We start from the raw sequence: 21,718 nt of genomic DNA, 5'->3' as shown, positions 1-21,718 counted from the left end.
GGGAACCATGGGAACCCTGTGACCTAGAGGAGCTGCCCTCCATGAAGGAGTTCCTGGACCTGCTGCCGATCGATGAAGAGGGACTGGTGAGCCTGCTGCTTGTTGAGTATCCCAGTGACCCAGAGGAAACGGGGAACACTCAGGTACCTGGGGACCAGGGGGAGGAAGTGGCCCAGGGACAATCAGCTAGACAGCAGCTGAGCGAGGGGCTAACCCCAATCAGCGAGTTGCGGCTGGAGCTCTGCTGATTCAGTGGCAATGACTGTGCCACTGACAGGGCCCTGGGCTGGGATGCAGTGGAGATGGGTGGGCCTGCGTCCCTCTCCCCCATTCCCTACTCGCCCTGGGAAGAAGTGCTATCCTCTGCGGCCATAGAGTGCTTGCCTGCCTCGCCCTGCCTGAGGGCCAGGGCTAAAGACTCGTGACCAGGCACTGATTATTCCCCCTTAAGGGAGGCGCTGGGGCCTTCCTTGGAGCCTGGGCCTGAGGAAGGGTCACGATGCCCCGGCTGGACAGTGCCACTGGCTTACATGTGGTGGAGAATGCGGGCAGCCGTCCCCTGACACAAGTGGGGGCTGCCGACTGTGACAATCCCTGGAGGGCGGACAGTGGGGATTGGTCAGACAATGGATGTTGTTAGATTTATGAAATGGAGGGCGGAGACGCAACAACAGCAGCAAGCAGCCCAGCTGCAACAGCAGCAACAGTTGCTGCAGACCTTGGGCGCCCAGCAACAGCAACTAATCCAGGACCTGGGAGCCCAGCAGCAGGGGCTGCAATGACAATACGTACAGCAGCTAGGTGCCCTGCGACCCAAAGCCGTGGGCCCTGGAGTCCTGGGCCCATGCTTTGCCTGTGGCCAACTGGGACACCTACAACGTCAATGCTTGGCTATGGACTGTACCTACGGCATGGTCGGGCTTGGGCCCCAACCGGTCCCAAAATGACAATCACAGTTGGCATTGCCAGACAGCGTTTGGAGGCTCTAATAGACTCTGGGTGTGGCCAGACCCTCATCCTGCAGGGGCTGGTCCCCGAGGACGGGAGGGTCCTGGGGCAGGTCGGCCTTGGTGCATCCACGGGGACCTAAGATTTTATCCAATCTTGTCGGTCCCCATGACCATTGGACAGGTCACCTGGGTGTTGCCAGTGGGGCTGGCACCGTACCTCCCATATCCAGTGATCCTAGGCCAAGACTGGCCCAACTTCGCGGGGGTCCTCCAGTGGGTGGGCAACCAAGAGGGCCCAGACGAGGGGCCTCCAGAGGTGGAAGACTCAGGGCCCCCGGAGCCGCTGGCTGGAGATGACCAGGTGGGTCCCACCGCGGAGCTGACCAGAGAGACGGGGACCCGGGGAGGAGGAACTCCGCCGGCGGAAAGTGGCCCGCCTCACTCGGAAGAGCCGGGGGTCAACTTTTGCCACAACCAGCGGGAGGACCCCACCCTCAGCCGGGCCTATGAGCAACTGGCCGCCATTGATGAGGTGGTGACCGACCCCCAACGGGTGACCCAGTGGCTGCGATTCGAGTTATGGCAGGACTGGCTCTATCAACTGAAGTGGGATGCCTGGACCTGGAACCCCTGTGCCCAGCTCGTAGTATCGCAGGCCCACCGGAAGGCTGTGATGACTTGCCCACGACATCCTGGCCGCTGGCCACCTGGGCCTTGATAAAACTCTGGGCCAGATCTTAACCCAGTTTTATTGGCCTGGCAGGTGGCAGTGGAGGAAGACGTCCAAGCCATGTTGCGACTGGGGGTAATTGAGTCCTCACTTAGCAAGTGGTGCAGTCCCTTTATATTAGTACCCAAGCCCGATGGGTCACGGCGCTTCTGCATAGACTTTAGGTGGGTCAACCTTATTTCTAAGTTCGATGCGTACCCCATGCCGTGCATCGATGAATTGCAGTCACGATGCCCCTGTTGGGGAAATTGTTTATGATTGTTTGTGTTGTAAATAGGTTTAAATAGTCCTTTGCTAATAAATAAGAGGGCGATCAGGCCAGACTCCATATTAGATCTCAAATCCAAAATGGAGTCAGATAACAGAGATACCAAGACACTGATGCTTGGCAGGATGCCAGCAAGACAAATCTGCCTGGAGACAAGGTAAAAAGGCGGGAAGCTTATAATGTAGAGTGCCGTGTGCACAAGATTGGTGCTGTGTGCACCACCCAAAAAGCAGGAAAGAGCCCGGCCTGCGACTGGCTGATAAAGAAACAAACCAAGCTGATTTAAGGTAGTCAGTGCCACAATTCGGGTGCTGTCCACCTGAGCGACAGTGTGGCGAGGATACGTTTGGTTTGTGTGGGCATCGTGATTTGAGGACAAGAAGCAGACGACTGCGGACCAGGCTGAGAAGCAGACGACTACGGACCTGGAGCTGAAGTAGACAAATAAGACCAGATCGTGAACAGCACTCCGTGGACGGAGTGAAGATCAATTGTAAATGTCTAAAGACTGAGGGGACCCAGGGGTTGCGTTATTGGTATTGGGCCTGGGGTTTACCCCCATTGTTATTCTTAACTTCAGTGGTTTTGTGTTATTGGTTGTCACCACAATAAATTACCCTTTGATTGGATACCAGCGGTGTGATTTGCAGTCTGTCCCCGGTGATAGATCTGGAAGCCCGGGTAAAGAACTTTCCCTATAACACCCCGGCCGGACAGTGCCACCGGCTTACAGAAGTCAATAAAAAAGTAAAACAACCAGGACATTTTTGTATAGAAGTGAACAACCTCTAAGAGAACTGGTTTCTTTAGAGGATTTCCAGGTAAAACACCGAGACATCAGAGACTGATTGACACAGGGGATTGCTAATAGGTTATATGGAGTTTTTCATTACTATATCACCAGTCAGTTTCAGGTTAGGTTATTGGTGATTATAATTAATTACTAGCTGAAGGCTATTAAGGTGACCTATGTGCAATGAGTTGGTCTCAGACCAATTCTTGGGCTGGCACGCAACATCAGGAAAACTACAAACACAGCTGGCACTAATTGGTACCCCTTGTTAGCAGTATCAGTGAGCAGACTAAGGGCTGGCTATGTCAGCAGTCTGAACTCCCCTCTCACTCTTATGGGTGGATCCCGCAAGTTGTTAATTATTTATACCTTGTATGCTGCCGGCAGTATACAAGTAATCATTAAGATGGAAGCACATTGGCAGGGCAGTGAAGGAAGCCTGCATTGCTGCTTAGGGCATTGGTCGTGGTGGCTGTCAATCAGCACATTATACTAGCGCTACAGTCGGTTTTGAAAAAGACACTGGGACATCACCAGCAAACATTTGCCCTTTCTTACTATTGTTCCCCTTCAGGACAGAGTAACACTGATTCAAACATATTTGACTGTAAACGTGAGTCAAAATTCTCAATGAAAGTCTATTCTCCTGGAATGTAGTCCCCACTTCCCACCCTTCCCCACTTCAGCGCCTGTCACCCAATCCTTTAGTCAGAAGCCTTGGCAACATCTTTCCTGCTTGGTTTGTTTAAACTAACCGAAGGCAGATGGTTTATAGTGATCTGTATTTGTCCTGTTGATATTCTGGCCTGAGGAGTATTTGTTGCTGCTGTAAGAATTGCACCCAGTTAGTCTCACTAGCTACAGTGAGCCAAACCCTCAGCTGGTGGAAACCAGTGACGTGCCACCATAATCAATGGAGCGATGCTAATTTACATCACTTGAGGATCTGGCCCAGGTCATGAAGCACTGTTGGAACCTCTCAAGGTCCCTTCGAGCCCTACATGTGTATGATTCTCTGAGTCACTTCCAAACCCAGTGTAGTCACGGAAGCCTCAGGGGAGTAAATGTGTGGTGAAATTCTCTGTTTCTTCCCTGCAGAGAAGGGAAGGCAATGCCACGCAGAGGGTTGACGCAGAGGGCTGATGCAGGAAAGCAGAATGGATGGAAATGGGCCAATGTTCCTCCTGTCTTAGGACTCCCTGTGCTATCTCACTGTCAGTGATTTCTGTACAGTACAATCCCTTTCTTAACAACAAGAACATCTATTCCAATTCATGCACATCCACGGCTTGTCTGTATATTTTTAAACAGACCTGAAATTTGAGCTGAAGATGATTATTTCTGTTACAATCTGTTCCCATAGTGTGCATCATACCAGATCTGTTTATGGGTCTCTTGCTCTTCAGTGATTCACCGCTGCACTGAAACCTAACCAGCATTGGTACTTCATGCATCAGTCACCTGAGACTAACACAGAGAATGTTTGCCCTGGGGGAGTAATGTGTTTACTGCTAAATATAAACCAGGTCTTTTTTTCTCCTGTAGCCTGAGAACCAGATTCAGGTGCAAAACCTAGATCTACAATTGTCTTTTTCTCCTTCTTAAAAATCAGTGAGCCTGATTCATCAATCAACAATACAATTGGGGGCTGTGATTTAATTCTTCCACTGTTAACATGTCAGTGCCATTCATTTCCATTAGTTGTCTTATTGGCAATAGTAAACTACCAGATTTCTACTGTTTTCCATCTCCGTTATCCCCTTCTGCTTTATCCCTGTACCCACATCCATCTCCTCAACACTCCATGACATCCTTGTCCTCATACCTGTCTGTTTACGTTGGCATCTATAACATCCATGTGCTTTAGCTTGTAGGTTTGCACCCTGCTCTCCCTGCAGCATGGACACGTAAGCATTAGTAATGCTAATAGACATCGCAATTCCCACATGCACAGAGGCCAGATGCCCTTGTCTTTTTTCAGATTGGCCCCTGGGCACCCATTTGATTTATTCCTGCACACATCTCTCTCGTCTTAGCACAATGAGGCAATAGAAACTGCTATATAGTTAAGAGTTAGTGGTGGCTATATAGACTATCCAGTCAAGTCTGCTTCACCAGGGGGAAAAAAGGGAGGGGGGTAAAAAGGACTGGCAGGGAGTGAGACTTAAGAGAGCAGTCTTGATTATTGCTGGTGCAGATAGCTAATGCAGAGAGCATGCTGTGGATAAGAACTGGCCAGAGCTGGGGAACCTGCTGAGTAGACCGCTCATACAGAGGCCCATAAGTAAAAAGGGAGAACCAGCTCAGTCAGGGTAGGCTGAACCCAGGAAAAGAAGATTGATTCTGGAGGGAGGGTCCCAGGAGAAGTTTCTCAGCAGTAGTCAGATTTGCAGGTGAATGGGAGCTGGGGAGTGGAACACTTCAGGGAGCCATCTTTCAGAATGAAAGTTGAGGGGTGTGGGAAAAGAGTTGCAATAAGCATGGAGGTGGCCAAGATCTGGAGCCCCTGGAATAGGGGCACAGGACTTAAAGAACAAAGCCTGTTAACTCTGGCTTGGAGAGTGGGTCCCTGGAATAGAGGCAAAGGAACTGAGAAAAGAAATAATTGCTGACTCTTGGGTAGGCAATCTAAAGTGGGGATGGAGAACTGTTTCGTTTTAACCTGTCTTTGGGGGCTTGAGAATTTTGTTACTTGTACAAAAATTATGCCAGGGCTTCAATGAACTCTGATAAGGACAATATTCCTTTCCAAGGCAGGGAGGGAGTGACTGTTGGTCTGAACCTGGGTGGAGAAGATGGGTAACTTGGTCAGCCCTGGGGACTGTAGGGGAAACTGAGGCACAACTTGCGTGTATCGCTACAGTTGGCTGCCGGAGACCTTCCTGATGGGGTCGTTACAGGGCCCTATGTAATGCTCTAATTCATCATCGTTTCCAAGCATCAAAATGGATTTTAACACTCCCTCTGCTTCACTTAAGATCATTCCTCTTGACCTCTGCTGATATTGGAGGCTTTTGCTTCACTTACTAGTTAACATTAACTGCTTAATGATCAAACACACCCAGTTAATGATCTCAACTGAAGTTAAACAGACTGTGGCAGGTAAAATCCAGGATAGGAGGCTTTGAAAATACATTAATATTTTTTTTTCTGGTGCCTCCATTGCCCCAGTACTGTCCCCACTCATACACCCATCAGCAAGGAGCTAAGTACTGCAGGGGGCACTTCAATGCCAGATAGTTTTGCAGACAAGTCTTCCATTTTCAGACTAACCTGTTCTCCAGTTTGTAGCTCTTCTGATTGAGAACGTAGCCTTCACTATGTCCAGCAATTATTCATCCACTGTTGTGTTAGTCTATTGCGTTTGTGTGACCAGGCTGAAAAACAAGGAGAGACAAGTGACAGCTCCAACCACCTGCCCTCCAGATTCCAATGTTTATTTCTTGCTTCCACTTAAATAAGACACTAGACTCTTGGCATCCCACAACCTCTGTTGGGAAACATACTGGGCCAGATTGTAAACCCTGAATTCAGGTGAGCATTCACCCACACGAATAGTTGCAATAGGACTCCTCATGAGAAACTGCTTATCATTGCAAGTAAGGGGCTCCCAATCGGGCCAACAATTATCTGCTGCAGTGAAACATCAGACGTGGAATTTTCCCCAATTGCACTTGGTTTGCATGGAGAAGGAGGGTAGTCTAGCTGTAGATCACAGCAAAACCTTGATTTCTTCAATCTCCTCCAGACTAGGGCCCTCCAAGACTTTGCCCATTGTAAATCTGTACTTATGGAACTCAAAATATTGCCAATATGGCAAAACATCTGCACACAGACACAGAGAAATGAATGCCCACACTAGTCCATCTCTCACCGTTGTTCTTTTCTCAGTGAGAACTGCGGCTCCCATTAAGAGACTTCTCCCCCATTTTGGGCCGGATCAACATCTGTGGCTCCCATTGGAATTGCCGGTGCACTGCACACCTAAGGGTTAAGAGAGGGGTGCTTTCCAATTACACTGCCATCTCCACTTTTCCAGGTGTGAAAATCATGTTTGGTAGGATGGAATGGAGACATTTATATCAGGGCTTAACGGAGACAGTCTGGGCCTAGATGTCCTCAAATGGACACGTCTGCAGCACTGCAGGCCCTCAGCTTCTGTAAGCATAAGGGGAGAACATCAGTACAAGCACACAAATTGCTGCATATGGGGTGAATTCGGTTTTCCAATCCCTGACTTACTAGAATCTCCATTATGGGGACAGCACAGAACTGATAACTGTGAGACTATTTCACAGGGGCCTCAGTGCAGGCAGATGGTGAGAAGATGACTTGCTCTCTTGCGGAACACTGATGTTGCTTAGACCATTATCACTGCAAAGACAATCTCTTTCTAAAGCCTGCTCAGTAGTAGAAATTCCTCCACTTATATGCACATACAGCAAAGCATTAAAGCCCCTGCCTGCATGTTCCTTGCTCACCTGCAGCTATCCAAAGGGGCACCAGATCTAATCTTGCACACACAGGCCCCACCCTCTGAGGGTTGACCTCTGCCAAGTAGTCACTCCACGTACTTAAAGCTAAGTGAGAAAAAAATCACTGATTGTTTGTTTCATGAAAGAATGTTGAACCATCATTCTTTATTACAAATTCTTTTGGGCAACTCTTTTGCTCACAGAACTGGCCTGAGGGCCATGCACTCACCACCACAGCTGTGGATAAGGTGCCTGCTGGAGTTATGAAGAATTCTGCATGGGGTTTAAGGCAATGTTATACATTCTATGGCATTGTCACAATATTATGAATGTTCCTAAACAAATCATCGAGAAAACAAATGGAACTCGGGACCAGGGTTTAAATTGTCAGAATGTACCAGAGCACCAGACAAACCCTTGTAATGGATAGAACCCTAGACTGGGACTTGAGAGACCTGGGTGCTATTCCTGACTTGACTAGGGGTCTGCTGGGTGACCTTAGGCAATTCACATCACTGCTCCCTGCCTCAGTTTCCCCAACTGTAAAATGAGGATAATAAGGCTTCCCACCTCTGTCTCTGAAATCTATTGATGAAAAGAGGTAAGTTTTGTCTTTGGTGGCTCTGTTAGTTTCACTAAAATATACACTTTCCTTTCAATAAACATCTAACTCTTATGATTACAGTACATAGAAACTTTCTAAATTTGAAGTGATTCTCTGTTTACATGAGGCTGTAGATATAGAAAGAAACAACAAAACACATTAATCTATGGCAGTGTTTCTCAATTGGTGTTCCGCGGAACCCTGGGGTTCCACGAGATGAATTTCAGGGTTCCGTGAAAAATTGAAACCGCGCCACCGAAAGCTGCTGACAACGCGCGCTGCTGAAAGCTGCTGAAAGCGCATGCCGCCGAACAGCTGACAGCACTGCCGAAAACAGCTAACAGCGCGTGCCGCCGAAAACAGCCGATACCGCACTGCCAAAAAAGGGAAGATGTCCCGGATTTTTCAGCGGAGAGTATTGCATGGCCCCGCAGAAGTTAAAAAGGGTTCCGTGGCCAAATTTAATTGAGAAACACTGATCTATGGTATAACCTCAGTGGCTCTAAGAGCACTCTGAAGAGCTGCCATTCATTTAAATGGATTGTTAATATTAAGGCCTTGTCTACAATAGCACTTATGTTGGCAAAACTTGTCACTCAGGGGTGTGCCGGCATAAACTCTCGTGTAGCTGCGTTATGCTGACGGGAAAGAACTCTCCTGTCAACATAATGAAACCAGCTCAACGAGCAGCGGTAGCTATGTCAGCAGGAGAGCGTCTCCCACAGACATAGTGCTGTCCACATGAGCGTTTATGCTGGCACAACTTATGTTGCTCAGGGATGTGTTTTGCCGACATACGTGCTAATGTAGATAAGGTTTAAGGCTACTGAATGTTGCCAATTTGTAACCAACCATAGTTTTAATAAGGTTAGAATTTATTCAGTAATTAACTAGACCTCAGCATAAGGAAGTTTGATTGGATTTATTAAGATAATCAGTTAATTAGACACCACATAACAGAAAGAGAGAGACATCACCATTTGTGAAAACCCATTCCTGCAGGTTGAAGACAAGATAATTTAGCGTGCACTATTTGTCTGATCCTGGTTTTGAATTTGGTTTACAAATTGATCTTTTTAGAGCCAGTCTCGTTTACAATTTCTTATTACTTTCTCTTCTTCACATATGGACATTTGTTATTAACTTATGTTTTTGGTAAATCCATCAAAATTTTGCTAACACAGGATCTGTATTTGATTGTTAATACAGTACATCACTAAAAATATGTATTCCTTATTTGTAATAGGTTAGCATTTTCTCTTCTTCCCATGACTCCCAGAGCATCATGGAGAAGTTTGGCCTAGAAGTCAACATGATAATTACATCAACAGTACTTTTAATTTTCATTTGTGATCAGTTTATCAGCACTTCTCCCATCCCAGCCACTCCCCCACTACTATTCTCATCCTAGTCCATTAAACAAGCACTGTGCCCATCTTACCCCCACTCACAGTGTTATTTATATTCCAGTAGCTCCAGACAGGAACAGGGCTCCATTGTTCCAGAAGATCTGTATCAGATACAGGGTCCTGGTCCCAAAGAATTTAGTGTAGTCTGAGAAAAACCTGTCAAGTGGGTAACAAAGAATAGAAGAGAAGGGGGTGGGCAGATGAGAGTATCAGTAATGAGACAATGTAATTAAATTATTTAGTTGTTAACTCCATAGCTTTCTTTGATATGGTCTCCCACTCTAGCCCTTCCCGCTAGTACTATCTAGATTGAAGTTCCCAAATTTTCTGCCAACATGATCCCATTTTAATGAAATCTTTTCGGCCGGGACCCCAGACAGCATGGAGAATGCCATTTTGAAGAGCAACATGTCATCCTCCACGCACTCTGACTTTGCATGCACCCTATGTGTGAGGTGTCAGCGCACGGAGGATGCCATTTTGCTTTACAAAATGGGATCCTCTGCACAGTGTGACCTCATACGTATGGTGTGTGTGAATTCACGCTGTGCAAAGAATGCCAGTTAGTAGGGCAAAATGGTGTCCTCTCGGCATTGTGACCTTGCATGCATTGCACATTCGAGGTCATGCTCTGCAAGCAACATGATGTACCCTCTCTGCTGAGAGCATGACCCCACCTGGGATTGCAACCCACACTGGGGGAACGGCTGATCTAGATCTGTCCCCATCACTGCAGCCGCCCTGTTTATTTCAGCCTGTGAGAGGGGAGCATTATTGTGCCCATTGCAGAGGCAGCGGCAGAGCCAGGAACTGAAGGCGGCTGTCCTGAGGCTTGGCCCACTCCAGCCTAGCATCGCTCCTGCAGCTCCAGCCAGCCAGCCGCCTGACCCACATCTGCCCCGTCCCGCCCAGCCCATCGCCATGCCCTGCCACTGGCTACCTGACGCAATCCGCGGCCGGCTTTGCTCCATGAGCGGCCCCGGCGCGAAAGATCCCCGGCCACTTGCATCAGCTCAGATTGAGTCAGCATTCGACCAATCAGCGAGCGCGTTCCGGCCGGGACTGACGGCCCTCCCGCCCAATCACAGCCCGGTATAGAGACAGAGGGCCCGAACCGGGACCGCTGATTGGAGGCTGCGACAACCAGCCCCTTCTTAGCGCACCTCCAAGGTGACAGGTGGGCGGAGCTTGCCGCCGAGCCGAGGTTTAAAGCGCCGGAGCTGCTGCAGCAGGTCTGAGAGTCAGGAGGAGTCGAGCTCCCCGGCCCGGTCGCCGCGCTCGCTCCCCCGCCCCCGCGCAGCAGCCTCTGGCGCGTGCTACAGCGCTGCTCCTGCCGACTCGCCTGCAGCGGCCGCCGCCGCCTACTGGGCTCGTGCCGCGGGACCATGAAGCGGGACCCGCTGCCAAAGCCGCAGCCCGCGGAGCAGGAGCCGAAAACGCCCCTCTGGATCTTCGGCTACGGCTCGCTGGTGTGGAGACCCGGGTTCGAGTTCACCTCCAGGAGAGTGGGCTTCATCCGCGGCTACAGCCGCCGCTTCTGGCAGGGAGACACCTTCCACCGCGGCAGCGAGAAGCTGGTAAAGGGCGGGATCGGGCAGTGCCAGGGAGCGGTGAGGGTGGGTAACGCTGCAGGTGAATCTCCTGCTCCTTGCCATCACCAGGGGGTTGGCGGAAGGTGTCCAAAGACGATCCTTGGCACACCTGGAGTCAGTGCCCGGGGGCTAGGTGGGGGTGGGGTGGACTAGCCATAGGTGGCCCTTAATGCTGATAAAGGCAACTGCAGAGGCTCCCTCTCCAGGGGTCTGCTGTCTTGGAATTCCGATCCAGATCTAACAGCCTGGAAAAAAATCAGCAACCGCCCCCCAGCATCAGTCCACCTGCCTCACTCCCTGCGATGCCTCCTCGCACAGCCCAGAGCTGGCTGAAGCTGGTCCCATCATTATGGTGCTTAGGGCCCTGGAGCTGCTGGTGTCTCAAGCCTGCAGTGACTTGCAATGTAGTGAGGGGTCCTTGAGCTGCAGTTAGTGTCAGCAGGGCTGTATCCTCCTATCCTGTCTGTCTTAGTGATTTGGTACTTGATCTGCTTTCTAAAATGATGTTTGTCCTTGTATAGCCTGGCCGAGTGGTTACCCTCCAGGAGGATTATGATGTAAGTATATGTAGCATCTTTTATAATGGAATATATTAAACCTATAGCTACTACTATTCAGATTTATTACATGGGGGTTAGTTGGATTACTCCCACAGTGATGACACTTAGATTATTTCAATAGCTAATCAACCTCTCCATCACATCTATGTGGCAGTGGTGACCCCTTGAACTGTATCCTCTAATAATGGTAAAACACATTAAGCACATCAGCAGGATAAGTGCACAAACACTGAGGTCTGTGTAACTCGTTGTTGCTTGGGGGTGGAATATTCATACCCATGAGTGACATAGGTGATCTTGACATAGCCTTATTTGTTCTCTTTTGGGCTGATTGCAGTGAGAATTGCAGACACACCTATGGACCATTCAGCCAAAGAAGGCTGGAGTTAAAGCTAGAGACTCTTCACTTGAAGTGAAAGGGGCCATAGTGGGCTAAAGCCATCACCAATATAATCACACTGACTTCAGTGCTATTCACCAGGGATTAATCTGGTCCCTTGTCCTGAAAGATGAAAGTGGACACTCTGCTTACCCCTCTAGAATAAGCTAGTCAGAAAGTGGGCCGCCTTTTCAACCTGTAAAAATACAAGGCTGCTGGGAGTGTTCTGGGTTAAGTATGTCTCTTCCTTCAGTAGCCTGAATTAGTCACTTTAAGTGACTTTGAAAGACGGGCTATACCTTGCTGCCCTCTCGGAGAAGAGGGAAACGATCACCTTCCATCCCTTTCTTTGATCAGTTGTGCTGTCCCTTCTCCGCTGCCTGATTGTCTTTTTTTCAGGGCCTTGTTCTCCCTTTGTTTAGCTAGACAGGGTGAATATGCATCCTGAAACCAGAAGTTTTGTATAGGAAATGCTGGTGCATTTTGTTGCATTGTATCTGCAGCAGCAAATAACCTTCACTTATAATTTCAGGCATGCACTTGGGGTGTTGCCTATGAGGTCCGTGGAGAGCAGATTGCTGCATCGCTGCAATACTTGAACATGCGAGAAGCAGTCTTGGGTGGCTATGACACCAAATTAGTGAAGTTCCACCCTCAAGACAAAGAGGCTGATGAATCCATCCTGGCCCTAGTTTACATTGCTACACCCCAGAACCCCACCTACCTTGGTCCAGCATCTGAAGAGGACATTGCAGCCCAGATCATCGTCTCGAGTGGTCGCACTGGACACAACATAGAGTATCTGCTGCGACTGGCAGACTTCATGCGCTACTTCTGTCCCCAGGTGGAGGATGACCACTTGTTTTCCATTGAGGAGGCCCTCATTTCTATCCTGCCTTGTCTATGCCATGCTGAGGAGCCCTTAGTGGAGGGGTGAACATGACTCATTTCAGAGGGTTGAAATAGGAGATGTCTTCATTTGAAAATGGCAAACAGACATGAGGGGGAAGGAAAACAAGGACAAAATACACTGGACTGGAGGGGACAGTGACAAGTAGTTGGGGGTGGGGAAGAACTGCTACAAGCATATTTGTTACATGGTGTAAGCTCCGTAGAGCTGCCACACTTGCCAGCTGTGGAAAGATGGTGGCCATTGCTAGTCTCCTACATGGGTGGGAGGAAGCTTGGTTCTGTGGGAGTCAAAGGTAAACAGTGGGATGGTCCCTTCCTTTTTAGAAAGAAAGGATGCTGTCCTGATCAGTGTACCACTTTCTTTTATTTTGGAGACCAGTTGAGCAGGACTTGACTACAGTGTTGAGTTTAACAGTATAATGGTCACTCTACCTCACAGACTGACAAAGCCACTTGTACAGTGGTGGGGATAGGAGCGTGCTTGGTATCAAAGAAGACCTCCTCTTTCTTCCCTCTCCCACCTTCAGTACAGTGAGCTGACTTTAAAGTATAATGCCAGGACTCCTGTGCAATATAAAGTTAATTTGCCTCTATCGGTTCTTATGAGCCCTACCTCCTTATATGTCTCAAAGGGACAGAACCAATGCACTTTTGCAACTTGAAGATGTATTTATTGTAATGTGTAGTAATGTATATTTCCCTGAAGGGGGGAAATGTCTGTGGTGTAGTACCTCATGCTCTGCTGTGCAGGGTGTGGCACAAAGGATTGAGCCCCTGAGCCAGATCCTGGGTTGACAGGTGGAGAAAAAGCTGGCCTGACAGTATTGGGTGGGGAGGAGAGAGCCAATGAAGCACTACAGGACTCAACTTAATGTGTGAGGTCCCTGATGTTAAATAATGTATGTGAGAGAGCTGCTGCTATTGCAAGGTGTGAAAGAACCACTCTGATGAACACCAGGGCTAGTCTTGTTTTTAAACAGTTTAACAATGAAGGGGGGGAGGGGGAAAGGAAATGTTTGTCTGACCCATTACTGGGGCTTGTGTATATGAGGAAGTGAAATTGTATTGTACCCAGTAATAAAACCAACTGACATTAAGTGAAAAACAAACCCCATGGATTCTTTTAAGCAGCAAAGCAGAAACAGTGAAGTGGCAAAGGGGGGAGGCAGGGAGGAGTTAAAAGCTAAGAGCCTACCTCTCCTAGTGCCCTGTATGGGGGTAAATGAACTTTAGAGGGCATTCTTTTGTGAGATGCTAACACCCCTTCCCCTCCGTATTCTCTCCCTACAGAGTCTAAGAGGTAGGTAGGGGCTACCAACGACTACTGCCATTCCTATTTTCTTTAAAGCCTCATCTCAAAGTGCCCCTGCTATCTTCTACCATATAAGCAATAAGCTCAGTCTTTTACGAGTGATGTGACTTTGCTGTGCCATGCTCATAGGAGAACCACCCCATCTCAAAAGAGATCATTCTTGCTCTCTGTCCCCTTCTAATCTATTGACCCTAGGAGCAACCTGCTGGGCCCTATAAACTCTAAAGCAGTTCGCCTAAGGATAAATGGCAGGCACACAAATACAGTGCGAGGTTGGGGTGGATGCCAAGAAAGGCTTCAGTAGAAACATGCTGCCCTACTATTTCCAAGAAGCAGCTGTGAAAAAACAAGAGCCAGTACTAGCTACAACTGTGTTTTGCTTGTACGTGAGGAGAAATGCAAACATGCTAGAAGAGTGGGAAACAATTTAATGTACAATCATCATCGTAGATTGCCCTCTGAATCCAGAGCTGTCCAAAGACACTAAAAATCATGGAGTCAGAGAGACTATTTTTGACTTTATAACCCACTAACCCCTGCCTCCCTGCTTTTTCTCCCTTATGACTGGTGAGGTGCTTAACTCGCCACTTGACCTTGAATGGTCCCTTGAAATATGTTTACTTATGCTAAACATGCTGTTGCACCTCGTATTTAGCTGTGAGACTGTGCCTATGTCTAACACTGTACAAAAACACATGTGGCTGGTCCATGTCAGCTGACTTGGGCTCAGGCTGTGTCCATAAACTTTCAGCCTGGAGTTCCTTATGTTTTCCTTTAAGATAAACAGATTCAAAGATTTCAATCACTAAGGCATGTTTTCCAATCCTTTAATCATTCACGTGGCTCTCCTCTGAGCCCTCTCCCATCTATCAACATTTCTTGGATTGTGGACACCAGAACTAGACCCAGTATTATCCAGCAGTGGTTGTACCAGTGCAACAGAGGTAAAATAACCTCTACTACTTGAGATTCCCCTGTTTGGGCATTCAAGGATCACATTAGCCCTTTTGCCTATTGCATCACAGTAGGTGCTCATCTTTAACTGATAATCCACCATAACCCCCAAATCCATTTCAGAGTCACTGCTTTCCAGGCTACTTCCCCCACTGCCACGCCAGCCTGTAAGTAGGGCCTACAATTTGTTCCTAGATGTAGAACTTAGTAGTTGGTTGTATTAAAATGCATATCAGTTACTAGTGTCCAGTTTACCAACCATTCCAGACCAGTCTGTATGGGTATAATCTGTCCTCTTCATTATTTCTCACCCCCCAAATCTTTATGTAATCTGTAAATTTTATCAGTGATGATTTTGTTTCTTCCAGGTCATTGATAAAAATGTTAAATGGCACAGAGCTGCAGGATCTCACCAAGACACACACCTGCTCAGTGATTCCCCATTTACAATTAAGTTTGGAGACCAGTCAAGTAGCTTGTTTGTCAACCAATTAATGTGGGCCATGTTAATTTTGTATCATTCTAGTTTTGTAATCAAAATGTCAAGCCATACCAAGTCAAACGCCTTACAGAAGTCTATGTATATTACATCAACACTGTCACCTTTGTCAGCCAAATTTGTAGTCTATAAAAAATGAAATTGGTTTAAAAGGATCTATTTTCCATAAACCATGCTGATGTGCATTAATTAATATTCTTTATTAAATCAAATCATGTATCAGGCATTCCATTGTCTCCCACAGGATCAATGTCAGGCTGACTTAGCTGTAATTAATTACCCAGGTCATCCTGTTTATCCCTTTAGAGTATTGACACATCATCAGCTTTCTCCTGGAACTTCCAGTGTTCCAACATTGATTGAAAATCAACATAATTGGTCCAGAGAGCTCCTCAGCCAGGAGCTGAGTTTTGAAAACTCCTGGATGCAAGTTATCTAGACATGCTGATTTAAAAATGTCTGACTTTTATAGCTGCTGTTTTAGAGCTTTGCCATAGTTACTAGTGGAAAGGAGTGTTTCATCATATATAACATGACAACACCTGTTTTTTCTTAAATACATAAATACTTAAAACACTTCTGCCTATTCTGCATTAGAATGCAGAGGTAGAGTATATAGGTAAGAAAATGTTTCCCCTTGCTACCCTGCCAATGTGTCTCATCTTCTTAGCTTCAGGGACTGTCTTTCAGCAGAAAGGAATAGGTCAGGTTCCATAGCCGTTCAGACCTTGGGCCCTTTGCTGATGCTGCCAACACTGGTGTGGACACCTGTCCATTGGCAAATACAAGGCTCCCTTAAACAGTTCTTAGGAACAGCAACACTAGGGATCTGCTGGCTGGATTCAAATACACAATCTAGTGGTAAAGATTTCCCTTGTATTACCAGTCTTTTCCAAATCAAGGGGAGTTAGGCACCTAAATACCTTTGAGGATCTAGGCAATATTCATTCACATCTGAGCACAGCAGATAAGCATTCATGTGTGTAAATAGCATCTTTCCTCAGATACCAACCAGTGTTTAATCCTGCAGCAATAGCCCCTGCACTTCACTCACTTCCCAGCAGCTAATCCCACCTACAGGCAACCTGAGCTCCTTACAGCTGCTGAAGCCTGGCACTGTTCCTACACTAAATACGCCTCACGCTGCCAAACTGACCTGCAAATGCCTGTTCCTTCCCCAGCTATCAAACCATTCCAGCTTGCCAACGTCCCCTCGCTAGAAAGCACCGTAAGGATTAAGAATCACATCTTGTTTTCAAGGAAACACCATTAGAAATAAAAGACAAAGGAAAAAGGATGACAAGGTGGATTATTCCTAAGCAGAGCATAAATAGTCTCAAGCCCTGCCAAACAGCTGAAGGCTGTAAAGATACTGTACACTCCATGGCTGACTGAGATAGCGACGATGCAACAGGCAACCAGAACCAGTGCTGCTATTTAATTATCGCAGAGCAAGGAGAAGGGAGAGGACAGTTTGTCTTCATCCAATCAAACCAGAATTGGTGCTGTAGTTGACAGGAAATGGACAGTGGATGTTCCAGGGCAACAGACTCTGCAAGGTAATACTTCTGCTGTTATATTTCAAAGAGGGAAGGAATTTCGAAAGGTTCATCAAGCTGCCATCTTTACTTTTGAATGAGCTGTTTATGGTGGGGTTGGAGAATTGGAATTCCATAAGGAAAAGTAATTTTCCTACAGTCCTAGCTCTGAGGTGGAGAAGGCTGTACAAGTACCATCATTGCCCTGTTCCTGTATCTTATGGATCTCAGATAGTGTGATGAGAAGTTATGAAAGTTTTCCTTCCTCCAGAGGACTTCCCTGTTTCACAAGATTCTGGCAGGACGTCACATTTTAGTCATTTTCGAAATCTAAAAAGTCAGTGTCCCAAACTTGGCTTCTGGCAGTTTGTGAGTAAAGATTGGCCTGTAATACTCACTGCATCCCCCAGCTAATGAGACATGCTCGGTATCCAAAAAGTGCAACTGGGGTGGTTTGCATCTCAAGAGCCAAACTGAAAATAGCTAGCTGGAGTCAGACACGGGACTGTGCCACTTGTGCAATATCTGCTCATCCATTCCCTCCCTCTTTACCAGAGGCTGCCTCCTCTGCCCACTCACACATTCCTGCCTTTTTCAGTGATGTTCCTTATAGTGGAAGCAGTGAGATACTTGCCTGCTTAAGGAAGTGCCACATCAGAGTTAGGCATGATTATACCTACAAAAGCTTCCTTCCTCCATTATCTCTAGACACTTTTCTCTTTTCCTTCAAGCCCCCTCCTAACAAACTCACTTCTAGTGGACAGTTTCCCATTGTTTAATGATTCTCTCTTATCTACCTTATAAACAAATTAAACTCTACAAGATATTTGTCAAGTATAAATAATACACCACAGTTCACATGATTTCAATCACTTCTTAACCCATCCCTCTTTCTCCATACTTTGTTGAGACAGTAAACTCTTCACTGGAGGGAACTTGACCCTGATTCAATGTTGCCTTGCACCACAACAGAATAGTAGCATTTTATACCCACATTACACTGATATAACTATATAAGGTTCAGGAAAACAGTTAATCTGGTTCTTCATCTTCACATATAAATTACCATACACATCTGATACGATGCCAATGAGGCCAGAGTATGAAGGAGGGTGTAGGGGGGGGACACAAATTCAGACAGGAAAAGGTTAAGAGGCGGCAAAAGAGAGAAGAAAAAAAAAACTGGTTCTTAAACATCAGAATATCATCTAATTTCCAGATGGCTAACACCTAAAAACTGGGACCTGGTCAATACCAACAAACTTCATACTCATCATCCACCATCAGTATGATTCCAACATTGGTAGCAATCATAGAAAAGGTCATGTAAATAGGTCTAAGGGTTTGTTTGTTAGTTTGACCATGTCACCTAACCCTAGTCTGGGTTAGAAGACATGGTAGTAAAAGTACCTGAGCTGCACTGGTGATAAATTACAGGTATGATGTTTGCTAGATTAGATGCAGCCTTGCAAAACTTGGAAAGGGGTTAAGTTACTTGCCATGGGAGATGGAGGGGGAGGGTTGAGAAACTGGCAGAGAAGAAGGGATGAAGTGCTTGTTTCTGGATTGGGGCAGCACTAGGGCACATTTCAGAAAGGGCAGGGGTGCAGGAGGGCTAGAGATCTTCAGTAGGGGACTGAGGTTCCTTGTCTGGGTGGAAAGGTTCAGTAGCCTGGTAGCGGGTTGGGACAGTCTTTCTTGAGAGCACATTCAAGCAGCTGGAAAGTAAAATGAGTGTTGCCGTTAGGAGGAGAGGCTGGATCACAGAGATTAAGGATCAGGGTTATGTTTACAGATGAGTATACTCATCTACCATCTTGTGATTTCACTGTAGTATGAATTGTCTCTTCTGGCACTTGCTGTCCATCAGCTTCCTCCCAGTGAAGGAACTGGCAAACTGTTCATTTTGCAGCTGCATCAGCCGTCCACATGCAGCTTTTCATATCTGGCACACGCATTGTTCCACTTGTGTTTGCTAGCCAGCCAGCTGGGAGACAGATTTTGTTGTTAATCACTTACAGGTGTTTCATAGGCAGACAAAAAGTAAAAATATACCATAGGTATCTACTATCATGCCAGACAGACTCAGGTCTCTAGACATGTCACTTCCAGCTGGTGTGCGTAACCTAGAAAGCAGTCCACATACTTGGTTATAAACTCAGTGTGGTCAACAATGGCTGCACCAACCAGAGCTCTTCCATCTGTAGCATTGGCACTAACAGCATTCTGTACACCTATTAGATGGTGGGCACCTCACCTAGACAATAGTAAGTTTTGTCACAATCACGTACTCCATTCCTACAACCTCAAAGGGAGTCCGACATCTGTATACCAGCAACAACAGGGCTAAGACTGAATCGCATACTGCAACATGAATCAGTCAAAACCATACATGCAGAAGCTCTTGTATATTTTACTAAGAAGCTCTTAAATACACAATTACACAGAAACCCATCAATGTTACACCAATCACATATATTCTAAGTAAAATAAAAAGGTCGGAATAGCACCACCTTACAAAATCCCATCACAAGCCATACCAGGATCTGATCCAATTTTTGACTGAAAGGTTGTAAGTAGTTGTTTGCTTTAAATCATTTTATACTAAGTTCCAGTTTCCATCTGCTGATAAGTCAACAGCCTGCTTCCCAAAGATACAGGAAGATTAAGGAATGACCAGGGTTTTAATTTTTTTACTTGTTTTAAGTTTAGTTTTCTATTTTGAGTGATTTGCATTCTCTTGAAATATGTTGGATTGAGTGCCACTGAATCTGAGATTTTCTCTATAAATCACAGAACACGTACAGTGTGGTCAGTAGAAGTGCAAATTTCTCCTCTTATCACTCTGCCAATGTGCCTTTAACCTTAACATAGACACACTACCTTTAGGGTTGAGATCAGTCATTTTCCAGACTCATTTGATTTTTGGACATCTCAGCAGAGCAGCCAAAGGTTGTGTGGTTTTAGTGATGTGGACATTTATCCACTAGGAACTGCAGTGTTGCAACAGTCGCTAAACCTGTAATTTCCAATCTAAGACCAGTTTTGACACACATACCCCCTATCTAGGCCAGAAAAACTCCCCATTTTAACCAAGTTTTGAATGCCTCAAGTCTTATGCCAGAGAAGAATATTCTTGGGAAGCCTGAGACCACTAAAATATGTCTATGAATTAAGGGTCTTTAGATAAAATTGATACAAGGGAATACTTTTTTTTTTTTTTATACACAATAAATAATTAACCAGTGGAACTGACTGCCACAAGATGTCAGGGAATCCAAGAGTTCAGCAAGATTCACAAAAGGATTAGATATTTATATGGATCATGAGAACATCCACAGTTGCAGTAGGTAGAATATAATATGTATGGGACAGAGACTCATGTTCAGAGCATGAAACAATCTCTGACCAGATTAAAAAAACTTCCTGTATTGGCATGTTATTCCTTTTTATTTTCATATGAGAGAGAGAGACTCCTTTTCATCTAGGTATTTATATGGCCCTCATTACTGTAGCAGCTGAGTGCCTTCCATATCGGTCCATTAAAGAGTACCCTCCTCTGAAATATTTTGTACTGGACTATCAGAGACAGATAGTGGCTAGATGGATCACAGGCTTGATCCAGTATGGTAATTCCTATCTTCCATCCTGTATCCCACAAACACCCTTACCTTTCATACCCTTCCAATACAGCCACAGAACCAACTCCTCTACTGTAAAAATATGTATGAACTCAAGCTCACTGCATAGACATCACTTACCTGGTCACTGACTCTCCTCAAATTCAACCTCACAATGAGATACCAACCTGTTCCACCTGTTACCCAGATCAAAGACCTCTCTGGCCCCATTCCTATATTCCCCATTAGTCAAGAGACGTTTTCTACATCTCACCTTCTATATATGGCTTCTTGTGATAATTTGGCTGACAAATTTACCCTAATTGTGAGCTCAAGTGTAAAGTGCATATGAAAGTTCATAAGATGCTACAGTAGCCTATAGCAACAAGTGGTAAGTAAGCCGTTTTCAGTAATGAATGTTATAAACAGGGCAAGAGAACCAGACAGACTAAGTTAGTCCAAACAAAGAAGGCCACGATGATATAACTCAAGGACTATGCTGGAATCATGCTTGGTAAAAACAGAAGATGTGGAACCAGATATTAATAAACCAAAACTGGTGTCAGATAGTAGGCCTAACTGATGGACGAAATCCACCCACCATGCCCTTTGTGGGACCTCAAAGAAAGAGACTTTGTGGGAAAAATAGAGAAGAACAGACAGAGACTACTGGAGCGAGCTTTACCATCGTGCTTGCCATCCCACTGTTTCCTGGGACTCCAGACCTTCGTCATCCTGGGAGATGTTCTTACCAGATCAGGCCAGAGAGAGGGACCCAGATGACTTCGCCACCTCTGAATCCCATCGCACCAGCTGAATCCCAACCACCACGTGGGATGAAATGGGACCAGACTTTAACAGCAACAGCAGACATAACAGCTCCAGCACCGCTCAACTAACTTCTTCTCTTTTTCCCAAAAGGAAAGGTATTATGGTCTTTGATGCCATCTAAAAGACTATCAGACAAGGGTTTTTTTTCCTTCCAAAACTCTCTTGATGTTGTTAAAATGAAGGCCTTGTTTAATGTTTTACATTTCAAATGCTTTAACTGTTTTTCCTTTTTTCCTGTATCTTTAATAAAAGGTTTAAAAGATTTTTAATGGTGTGTTTGCCGTGGTATTAA

At 46.1% G+C, this 21,718-nt stretch overlaps 1 protein-coding gene and 1 long non-coding RNA gene across 3 annotated transcripts in view; one reads left to right on the top strand and one right to left on the bottom strand.

Moving 5' to 3' along the window:
• The window catches only part of LOC137159538 (uncharacterized), a 46,418-nt gene extending 36,134 nt beyond the window's left edge, over window positions 1-10,284 (bottom strand). The window contains exons 1-4 of one of the 2 annotated variants that reach the window (XR_010921648.1): window positions 10,170-10,284; window positions 9,272-9,385; window positions 6,015-6,118; window positions 1,945-2,379 (exon numbers count right to left, since the gene is read on the bottom strand). This is a non-coding gene — a long non-coding RNA (uncharacterized lncRNA). Of the gene's footprint in view, window positions 1-1,944; window positions 2,380-6,014; window positions 6,119-9,261; window positions 9,386-10,169 lie in introns of those variants that run through there. The other variant, XR_010921650.1, reaches the window with a different exon arrangement.
• Window positions 10,285-10,403: 119 nt separating this feature from the next.
• CHAC1 (ChaC glutathione specific gamma-glutamylcyclotransferase 1) lies at window positions 10,404-13,341 on the top strand. The gene is made up of 3 exons (XM_067557968.1): window positions 10,404-10,806; window positions 11,343-11,378; window positions 12,293-13,341. The coding sequence occupies exons 1-3, from the start codon at window positions 10,615-10,617 to the stop codon at window positions 12,695-12,697; spliced, it is 633 nt and encodes a 210-aa protein (XP_067414069.1). The 5' UTR covers window positions 10,404-10,614; the 3' UTR covers window positions 12,698-13,341.
• Window positions 13,342-21,718: the final 8,377 nt, after the last annotated feature.

The sequence above is a fragment of the Emydura macquarii genome, unplaced genomic scaffold (genome assembly GCF_026122565.2).
Source record: "Emydura macquarii macquarii isolate MOO-44397 ecotype Brisbane River unplaced genomic scaffold, CSIRO-AGI_Emac_v2 contig_1876, whole genome shotgun sequence".
Taxonomy (NCBI): domain Eukaryota; kingdom Metazoa; phylum Chordata; order Testudines; family Chelidae; genus Emydura; species Emydura macquarii.
This window is presented reverse-complemented; position numbering and strand designations above follow the sequence as displayed.